We start from the raw sequence: 11,532 nt of genomic DNA, 5'->3' as shown, positions 1-11,532 counted from the left end.
AACCTACTGGAATGAATAGTGGTTCAGCAAAGTGACAGGATACAAGCTCAACATACAAAAATCAGTTGGATTCCTCTGCATCAACAAAGAGGCCTCTGAAAAGGAAATAAGGAAAACAATACCATTGACAATAGCTGCCAACAAGTTAAAATATCTAGAAATAAATCTTACCAGAGACACAAAAGACCTATGCAAAGAAAACTATAAATACTACTACAAGAAACTACAAGGGATCTACATAAATGGAAGAACCTGCCTTGTTCATGGATGTTGTTGTTGTTGTTGTTATGTGCCGTCGAGTTGGACCCGACTCATAGCAACCCCTCCTTGGGTTTCCGAGGCAGTATCACTATGGAAGTAGGATTGCCCAACCTTCCTTGCGAGGAGTGGCTGATGGATTTGAACTGCCAGCCTTCTGGTTAGCAGTCAAGTGCCTTTGGCATTATGCTACCAGAGCTCCTTGTTCATGGATAGGAATACTGAATATTGGAAAAATGTCAATACTACCCAAAGCAATTTACACATTTAATGCAATCCTGATCCAGATACCAACAACATTTTTTAAGAATATGGAAAAACCAATTACTTACTTCATATGCAAAGGAAAGAGACCTCAGATAAGCAAAGTACTACTTAAGAAGAAGAACAAAGTGAAAGGTCTCACACTCCTGATCTCAAAACTTATACGCAGCCACAGTAGTCAAAACAGTATGGTACTGGTACAATGATAGACCAGATAGACCAATGGAACAAAATCAGAAACCCAGAAATAGACCCACCCATCTATGGACAGCTGACCTTTGACAAAGGACCAAAACCCATTAAATGGGGAAGAGATAGCCTCTTTAACAAATTATGCTGGGAAAATTGGATATCCACTTGCAGAAAAATGAGAAAAGATCCATACTTCACCCCATACACCAAAACAAACTCAAGTTGGATCAAAGACTTAAATGTAAAGCCCAAAACTATAAAGTTTATCAAAGATAAAATAGGAGCAAATCTAGGGGCCCTAATTTATGGCATAAATAGACTATCAAGCATAACCCAGAATGCACAGGAGGTGGAAGGGAAGCTAGATGACTGGGACTTTTTAAAAATTAAATTATTATGCTCATCAAAAGACTTCTCCAAAAGGTAAAAAGAACCTACAGATTGGGAAAAAGTATTTGCCTATGACATATCTGACAAAGGACTTATCTAAAAAATTTATACAAAAGTGCAACACCTCAACACCAAAAAGACAATCTATTTCAAAAATAGGCAAAGGACATTAACAGGCACTTCACTAAAGATGATATGCTGGTGGCCAACAAACACATGAGGAATTGCTCATGATCGTGAGCCATTAGAGAGATGCAAGTCAAAACAGCAATGAGATATCATACCCCAGCAATAATAGCAAAGTTCAACAGGACAGAAAATAACAAATGCTGGTCAGGTTGCGGAGAGATTTGAACTCTCATACACTGCTGGTGGGACTGCAAAATGGTACAACCATTGTGGAAAATGGTATGGCATTTCCTTAAAAAACTGAAAATAGAAACGCCATTTGAACCAGCAATTCCATTACTAGGGATATATCCTGAAGATGTGAGAGACAGGACACGAACAGACATATGCACCCCCATGTTCATTGCAGCACAATTCACTATAGCAAAGAGATGGAAACAACCTGAATGCCCATCAACAGATGAGTGGATAACCAAATTATGGTACATTCACACAATGGAATACTATACTACCTTAAAGAACAATGAAGAATACATGAATCATCTCACAATGTGGATGAACCTGGAGGACATTATGCTGAGTGAAATAAGTCAATTGCAGAAGGACAAGTACTTTATGAGCCCATTACTGTAAAAAGACAAAGAAGGGTTTGCTTAGGGAAGGGAACTCACTTTGTAGATTACTGGGGATGGGAAGGAAGGGGAGGGGAAAATGTGTGTTGGGGGCCACACATTGAACTGGATAAGGGGAGGGATGGCATGGAAAGCGTCTGTGACCAGCATGATAACATTGAGGAAAGGGAGAACACCGAATTGTGCACATAAGACATAGATGGCAGAGGCTAATACTAGTATATCCACAATACTGCATTACCACTAACACCAAACACCAGGTTATAGATAAAAACATAGACAATTGAGAAGATCAGATGGGGGTCAGTGAACATGAATATACTCTAGACCAATAATAGATTCAGCTGAGATAATCTTGCACAGATGTTAGTGATACAAAATAATCACAATCATTACAGAAGCAACAGAAGACAGACATGGAGCAATCCCTCTTAGCCAGACATCTTGGGAGAGAGAACCACAGGATCTGCCAACCCAGGACCATAGCACTGGGGGACACCAGGCTCAATTGGCACAACATAATACATAAAAATCTTGTTCCACAACCTACTTTGGTGAGTAGTGACTGTTGTTGTTGTTGTTGTTATGTGTTGTCTAGTCAAACCTCATAGCGACCCCTCCTTGGGTTTCCGAGGCAGTATCACTACAGAAGTCGGATTGCCCAACCTTCCTTCTGAGGAGTGGCTGGTGGGTTTGAACTGCCAGCCGTCTGGTTAGCAGGCAAGTGTCTTAGCCACTATGCTACCAGAGTAGTGACTAGAGTCTTAAAAGCTTTCAAGTGGCCATCTAAGATGCAGCTAATGGTCTCCTCTCATCAGACGCGAAGAAGAGTGAATAAAGCCAATGGCATTTGGAAACAATCAGCCCTAGGATATGATGGGCCTCAAGACCAGAAGAACTAGATGATGCCAGCCACTCAGGAAGGGATCAAAACTGGCGATCCTGGGTAGAGTGGGAGGAAAAACATGGAACAAAATTCAGAAATACAATAATGACTAGAATTACTAGTTAGATGGAGTCTGGTGGGACCCCCAAGACAATGGCCCTGAGATACACTTTGGGCCTGAGATAAAACTCACTCCCAAGGGCTGGCTCTCAGCCCAACGGTAATAAGACTTACATGCAGAACACCCAACCCCAGGCGATGAACCCACCTACTCTACGGAATTACATCCCTTGGAGCAATCGGCCATGGGGCACCAGAGGAGCAACATTCACAGGAGGAAAAGCTGAACAGACAGGAGTACAAAACTGAGAAGGGCACAGGGACGGGGATGGGGGTCACTGAGAAGGGAAAGGAAGAGAGTGGGTTAGGGTTGGGGATGGTAATCGGGGAGTGAAACCAAATGTACAAGAACTGTTGAATGTAAAACAAATTCTGCTCTGTCAATTTGCACCCAAAGCACAATTAAAAAAAAAAAAAAATTTAAAAAGTGTTGTTAAATCAAAAACTAGGAAATGCACAAAGATTCATAAATTAAATGATTAAATGGATAGAAAAAATTATCTTTGAGAGAAGGAACAACCAAAGAGAAGAGAAAATGATAGACCATTTATTAAGTACCCCTGAGTGGATGAAGATCTCTTACACTAAAGTTAATGATTATCTGTTTTCCTTAACAATTAAAAAGAGATGGAGAGTTAGATTAGAGAGAAGATAAATTTGTTCAAGAGTGAGACTGTTATACCATAAAACTGAGTGTTTATCTATCCAGACTGGTTCTGTGAGAAATAGGGCATGGTTTACAGGCCCTCTCAAATCTGACCAACTCAAGCCCTAACATTACAGAATCAATGTATAACTTCAATTAAAAAGATGGAATGTGGTGTATTCATACAATGGAATACTATTTCAGCAGCAACAACCAAAACAACATAACAACATGGATGAATCTCACAAGTAGACTGTTAAATGAAAGAAGCTGGACACAAAAAGTGTACTTCTTGGAGAATTCAATTTCTCTAAAGTCCCAGACCACACCAGATCATCTAATCAGAACAGAAGTCACTACTGACAAAAGTCTGAATGACTGATTCATTGATTACCTGCCTACACATGCACAAACACACAAATTCAGGGAAAATTTTTACAGAATCTAATAAGATGAAAATATTTCTTTTTGTTCTTTTGCAAATGACTGGGATCTGGGATGCCACTAATGCACTCAATCAAGGATATGTACACTTTACAAAGATGTACGAAGTTGCACACTTACGATTCAGTACACATTTTCGTATGTACATTATTCTCCAATTTTTAGGAGTTTATATTGAGATGATAAGATGAAAAGTACTCAATTAATGTTTTTCCTACTATTGCTTAACTCAGAGCAGCCTAATACACCAAACCAAAACCAAACTCACTGCCATCAAGTTGGTTCCGACTCATAGAGACCCCTCTTGGGTTTCCGAGTTGGTATCTCTACGGAAGTAGATTGCCCAATCTTCCTTCCGAGGAGTGGCTGGTGGGTCTAAAGCACAGATTATTAATTAACACAAAGATTTTCAAAGTCTCATATTGATCAGTGCAAGAATCCACCTTCCCCCCATAATACTATAAAATCAAGTCTCATTTGCTAGATCTAAAAAAAAATTCTCTAGGGTTTTATTTATTTATTTTTATTGTGCTAGACTATCACAAATTTACCAGTTCAACTGTTTCTACATGTACCATTCAGTCAACAAATTGCTTTTTGATTGTAAGGTTACAAATGTTGTTGTTAGGTGCCATCCAGCCACCACTGACTCTTAGTGACTCCATGTACAGTGGAACAAAACACTGCCCAATCCTGCAGCTTTCTCGCAATATTTGCTATACTTGAGCCTATTGTAACAGCCACTATGTCAACCCATCTTGTTGAAGATCTTTCCCTTTTTCTCTGACCCTCTACTTTACCAAGCATGATATCCTTCTCCAGGGACTGGTCTCTCCTGATAACATGGCCAAAGTATGAAAAACGAAGTCTGGCCATTCTCTCTTCTAAGGAATATTCTGGCTGCACAGATTGTTCATTCTTCTGTCAGTCCATAGTATTTTCAATATTATTTGCCAACACCACAATTCAAATGTATCAATTCTTCTTCAATTTTCCTTATTCATTGTCCAGCTTTCACATGTGTATGAGGCTACTGAAAATGCCATGGTTTGGGGCAGACTCACCTTCGTCTTCAAAATAGCATCCTTGCTGTTTAACCCGAAAGAGGTTTGTCTTTTGCAGCAAATTTTCCCAGTGCAATATGTTATCTGATTTCTTGACTGCTTCTTCCATGGGTGTTGATTGTGGATCCAAGTGAAATGAAATCCCTGAGAACTTCAATCTTTTCTCCATTTGTCATGATGTTGCTTATTGGTCAAATTGTAAGGATTGCAGTTTTCTTTGTGTTTAGTTATCCATTCTGAAGGCTGGAGTCTTTGATCATCAGTAAGTGTTTCAAGTCATCTTCACTTGCAGCAAGCAAGGGTGTGTCATCTCCATATCACAGGTTGTTAATGAGTCTTTCTTCAATCCTGATGCCACCACCTTCTTCTTATAGTCCAGCTTCTTGGATCATTTGCTCAATATTCAGATTGAATAAGCATGGTGAAAAGATACAACCCTGATGCACACCTTTTCTGATTTTAAACCATTCAGTATTCTCTTTTTGTGTTTGAATGACTGACTTTTGCTCTATGTACAGGTTTCTCATGAGCACAATTAAGTGTTTGCAATGTTACCCATAATTTGTTATAATCCACACAGTCGAATGCCTTTGCCTAGTCAATATAACACAGATAAACATCTTTCTGGTATTCTTTGCTTTCAGCCAAGATCCATCTGCCATCAATGGTGATGGCCTTCATTCCACGTCTTCTTCTGAATCCAACTTGCATTTCTGGAAGTTCCTTGTCAATATACTGCTGCAACCATTTTTGAATTATCTTCAGAAAAATTTTACTTACATGTGACATTAATGATATGGTTTGATAATTTTTGCATTCTGTTATATCACTTTTCTTTGGAATGGGCATAAATATGGATCTCTTCCACTAGGTTGGCCAGGCAACTATGTTTCAAATTTCTTGGCATAAATGAGTGAGTGCCTCCAGCACTGCATCAGTTTGTTGAAACATCTCAATGAGTATTCCATCAGTTCTTGGAGCCTTCTTTTTTGCCAGTGCTTTCAGTGAGCTTGGACTTCTTCCTTCAGTAGCATCTGTTCTGGATCATATGCTACCTCCTGAAATTCTTTTTGGTAAAGTCACTCTGTGTGTTCCTTCCATCTTCCTTTGATTCTTCCTACATATTTTGTCCATAGAATCCTTCAGTATAGCAACTCAAGGCTTGAATTTTTTTTTCAGTTCCCTCAGCTTGAGAAATGCCAAGTGTGTTCTTTCCTATTGGTTTTCTAGTTCTAGGTCTTTGCACATTTCATTCTAATACTTTATCTCCTTGAGCTGCACTTTGAAAATTTCTGTTCAATCTTTTATTTGCTCATTTCTTCCATTCGCTTTAACTACTCTCTGCCCAAGAACAAGTTTTAGAGTGTCTTCTGACATCCATTTTGGGCAGTTCTTCCTTTCTTGTCTTTTTAAAGACCTTTTGCTTTCTTCATATATGGTGTTCTTAATGTCATCCCACATTCATCTGGTTTTCAGTCATTCGTGTTCAATGCATCAACTCTATTTTTCAGATGGTCTCTAAATTCTGGTGGGATATACTCAATGTCATATTTTTATATTTTGATATTTTATCAAATATTTATCATATTTTGATATTTTGACTTGTTATAATTTTCTGCCACTTCAAAGCTTGAACTTGCATATGGACATTTGATAATCTGTTCTAGTCAGTTCCTGGCCTTGTTTTGACTCATGATATTGAGCTCTCCTATCACCTCGTTCCACAGATGTAGTCGATATGATTCCTGTGTATTTCATCTAGTGAGGTCCACGTGTATAGTCACTGTTTATGTTGTTTAAAAAATGTATTTGTGATGAATAAGTTGTTAGTCTTGCAAAATTCTATCATGCTGTCTTCTGTGTTATTTCTATCACCAAGGCCATATTTTCCAACTACTGATGCTTCTTTGTTTCCAACTTTCATATTCCAATCACTAGTAATTATCCACACACCTTGGTTGCATGTTTGGTTAATTTCAGACTGCAAAAGTTGGTAAAGATCTTCAATTTCTTCCTTTTTGGCTTTGGTGGTTGGTGCGTAAATTTGAGTAATAGTGATATTAACTGGTCTTCCTTGTAGGCATATGGATATCATCCTATCACTGACAGCATTGTAGTTCAGGATAGACCTTGAATCATTCTTTTGATGATGAATGTGACACCATTCCTCTTCAATTTGTTATTCCCAGCACACTCGAACATATGATTGTCAGATTCAAAATAGCCAAAACCAGTCCATTTTAGCTCAGTAATGTCTAGGTTATTGATCTTTATCTGTTCCATTTCATTTCTGACAACTTCCAATTTTTCTAGATCCTTACTTCATCCATAACATGTTCTAATTATTAATGGATATTTGCAGCTGTTTCTTCACATTTAGAGTCATGCCACATCAGCAAATGAAGGTCCTGAAAACTTTACTCCATCCAGATCATTAAGGTCAACTCTACTTTAAGGAGATAGTCCTTCCCCAGTCATATTTTGAGTGCTTTCCAACCTGAGGAGCTCATCTTCTGGCACTGTACCAAACAATGTTTCACCGCTACATAAAGTTTTCCAATAATACATCAGACACTATTTCACTGCTATTCATAAGGTTGTCAGTGGCCAAGTTTTTCAGAAGTGGATGGTCCCATCTTTCCTCTCAGTCTGCCTTAGTCTGGAAGCTCCAGTTAAACCTGTCCACCATGGGTGACCTTGCTGGTATTTGAAATGTTGGTGACATAGCTTCCAGTATCACAGCAACGGGCAAGCCAGCACAGTACAACAAACTGACAAGTGGTGGAAGGTTACCAATAGGTGTACAAAAACATGGGGTTCATTTCTTTACATTGATTTCATTCTGAACAGCTTAGTAACAGAAAGACTTTTCTTAATCCATCAAGAAAAGTTGCTGAGCTAACTAATCAACCCTCAGCATAGAAGAGATTTATTTAGAGAATGGTATTTAAGGTCTCAGGTAGGAGGTCCAGAGGCATTCTAAGCCCTACCCAGATGTTCTCCCTGCCCCTATATTTCTTCATTGCAAGGGCAACCTCTCTTGAACTGGAAAACATCTGGAGAGATTTAAATGTATTTATGGGAAGAAAAATTCATCTGGGTTGTAAATTTTTACATAAAGCTGTGAAAAAAAAAACCACCAGGATTTGTTTTCTGTGAATCATACACACACATACAGACAAAATTTTTATGGACTCCAATGAGAGTAAATCTTTTTCATCTGGACCTTAAGTTAAAATGATAGAAATTTTAAACATTTATCTCAGGTGTGGATTTGCTTGTTGGCAGTAATTAGTCTTTTTAATAGAATTAAGTAGAGAAAAAGGGCAGAGCTTCACATATGTGCAGTTATCTTACTTTTCTATACTAATTCATGGACTTCTTCCATGTGTTTTAGACAATTTTCAAAAATGGGATTTGTGGATGACAAACGGATTGCAATTTGGGGCTGGGTGAGTAGTTGTTTGGCTGATGAATTTGTATGTGTTTCTGAGTGAATATAACCCAGAGCAGGACAGTTTATCTTTTGTATGTAAACATTTGGAGATGAAAATCATGTGTACCATTTTTAAGCTAAGAAGATCCAGATAAAATGTCTAAGATCTGCAGGCAATGACCCTGTAGACTCTCTCCTTACACCTTTCTTTACTGTGATGAGGAAGGGATGTAGGAAAGGAGGGAGACTTTTTCTCATGAGTCAAAGTCAGTCAAGATTTAGTGTTAGTTTGCATTTTTATTCAAATTGATACTACCCAGTTACCAGAGTCAGCAAATTTTCATGCATTGTCCTCTAACATCTAGCATTAATGTGGACCAGAGCTCAGAAGTGCAGTCTTTAGATACTGCTCAATCAGGGCCAGTTGAAGCCTGGTCTACCATGCTTTCTTTCTCAAAGAGGCACAGTTTATAAAGATATGAGAAATGTGGAAACTGCAGTTTGCTTACCATATGTCCTTATTCCTTACCTCCATAAAAATAACCATTTCTATTCCTTAGTCATATGGAGGATATGTAACTTCAATGGTCCTAGGATCGGGAAGTGGTGTGTTCAAGTGTGGAATAGCTGTGGCACCCGTGTCACGCTGGGAATACTATGGTATGTAATTACAATCAAGTAACAGAGAGATACTGAATGTTAACCTTTAAATTTCACTGGCATAACCATTCCCTTTTGAATTTTAGCATTTCTACAGTGATTCTACAGCTGATTCATCTTTGAAGTATTTTATGGGTACACATAATAAGATATTCTCATTTATACTGCTACTGTGAAAGACAGTATGACATGAATTATGTAGGTTATCTACATATTTAGTTACTTATCACTATATTCTGTTTTCTTAATTTCAGAATAGCTCCAATGCTACAATTCTGCAGATTAAACCTGCCTTTTTAAAATTTTCAATTGAATTCTGGGCTTCACATATTAGCATAAGTTGAGAAAACATGTATGTCTTTCTCCTCAGGTGAAGGTCAAATATAAGTAGGGTTTTGGGTGGAAAGGGAACCCACGAGTGGTGTAAATGGTCAAGGGGCTCAGCAGCTAACCAAAAGGTTGGAGTCCAGCCAGAGGCATCCCAAAAGAAAGGCCTGGTGAGCTATCTGAAAAATCAGCCATTGGAAACCCTATGAAACAAAGTTCTACTCTGATGCACATGGGATCACCATATGTCAGAATCAACTCACTCAACACTGTTTTTTGTTTTGTTTTGTTTTGCTTTGTTGTGGTGTAAAGAGGAAGGTCAAACCAAACCAAATTCACTGCCTTCAAGTCGATTCCGACTCATAGTGGCCTCTTTTGGGTTTCCGAGGCAGCTAATCTTTACAGAAGTAGATTGCCCAGTCTTCCTTCCACAGAGTGGCTGGTGGGTTTGAACCACCAACCTTCTGGTTAGCAGTCAAATGCCTTAAGCACTACACCACCAGAAGTCCTAAAGAGGAAGATAAGGGTAGGGAAATTATAGCTCTGAAGAGTTTTGTTTTCTTCCACTACCTCAAAGTAGATGAAAGCCACTCTAGAATATTCTCTTTTTCATTGACTAAATATTACTCAATAAGGCATCAAACACATGTATACAAATGCAAGGCTATTATTCCCAATGGATGAGCAAAAGAAGGCTAGGTAGGAGGGGAAAGTGAGAAGTGGTAAAGAGATGAATTATTTTCCTATACTCCTCTGATCCCATCTCAAGTCCCTTATGTCGTATAAGGATAGAGTCACTGATAATGAATACACTCCTTAAATATTTTATGTCCTAACTCACTGCCATTGAGTTGATTCCAACTGATAGTGACCCCTAGTAAATCTTCCAAGGTAGTAGATCTTCACAGAAGTAGATTGCCTCATCTTCCTCCCATGGAACAGCTGTTGGGTTTGAACTGCTGACCTTATGAATAGCAGCCAAATGCCTTACCCACTATACCACCAAAGGTCCTTATTTTATGTCCAAATCCTGTGGAAATCTCTGTTTTAAAAGTCTCTCCCAGTCAAAAGAAGCCACTGTAAAAACAAAACAAACAGTCCCCCAAATATTGCTATCATTCTGTTTTTTAAAAAAAATTGGAGAGCATTTTTAGGATTTGATTCACATATAACGGATTTTTTCTTTTTTCATATGATACTTTTCTGCTTGATACTAGTTGTTAGATAGCTTAATTTTGGAGACCTCTGATGGTTCCAAAGTTAATAGTTAAAGAAACAATCTTTGTAAATTGGGAAACATGTAAGAGAATTTTATATGGACCAACTTAAAATATAAGAAACTTTCTAGCGTTCTTATACATGTATACATTTGAATAATTTTTTTGCTCAAAGACCTGATAGAAACAATACACAAATAATATTCAAGGGAAAGTTCTAAAAGTTGACAACTGCAGTATTATGTTGTTGTTTTTAATTTCAGATTTTCTTACACATGTAAATCTGTCTAGCATAAATAAGAAAGGGTATTGGGTTCTACGACAAGCAGAATTGAAATCTGCATCTGTTTTTGGAAAGCTTTATTTTGCCCTTGAAGGCCATTTTCGCCTATCATATGCACAACCTAAGTTGTTAATATCTAAGTGTTAAAATTAGAAAATAAATATTTTCTGAAGATCTCATATATGTATATTTAAAACTTAGTGTTTTTTAGCTTTATAGAATTATATATAGTCTATATTTACTTTGAGACCTCTGGTGACGTAGTGCCTAAGGCATTTGACTGCTAACCAGTAGGATAGCGGTTCAAACCGACCAGCCACTCCTTGGAAGGAAGATTGGCAATCTACTTCCATAGAGATATCGCCTCTATGATAGCTTCCGTAGAGATATTGGAAATCCAAGGAGGGGTTGCTATGAGTAGGAAATGATTTGACTGCAGTGAGTTGGTTCTTTCTTTCTTTTTTTTATTCAAAATGATGAAATAATGCTGTTATTCTTTTTGGAGGAAAATACTTTGATTTTCATAGAAATGACATGAAAAATACATACGGGATAACTCCTACTTATATCAATATAGTTTTTAG

General features: G+C 37.9%; 1 protein-coding gene across 1 annotated transcript in view; it reads left to right on the top strand.

The window, feature by feature from the left end:
* DPP4 (dipeptidyl peptidase 4) overlaps nt 1-11,532 on the top strand; it is a 118,460-nt gene that overhangs the window by 92,389 nt on the left and 14,539 nt on the right. The window contains exons 22-23 of the mRNA XM_042781074.1: nt 8,423-8,477; nt 9,022-9,121. Coding sequence (XP_042637008.1) covers nt 8,423-8,477; nt 9,022-9,121 — 155 coding nt within the window. The remainder of the gene's footprint in view (nt 1-8,422; nt 8,478-9,021; nt 9,122-11,532) is intronic.

Source organism: Orycteropus afer, unplaced genomic scaffold (genome assembly GCF_000298275.1).
Source record: "Orycteropus afer afer isolate SDZICR_OR568_19922 unplaced genomic scaffold, OryAfe1.0 scaffold00084, whole genome shotgun sequence".
Classification (NCBI taxonomy): Eukaryota; Metazoa; Chordata; class Mammalia; order Tubulidentata; family Orycteropodidae; genus Orycteropus; species Orycteropus afer.
Note: the sequence above shows the minus strand (reverse complement) of the source record. Positions and strands in the feature narration are given on the sequence as shown.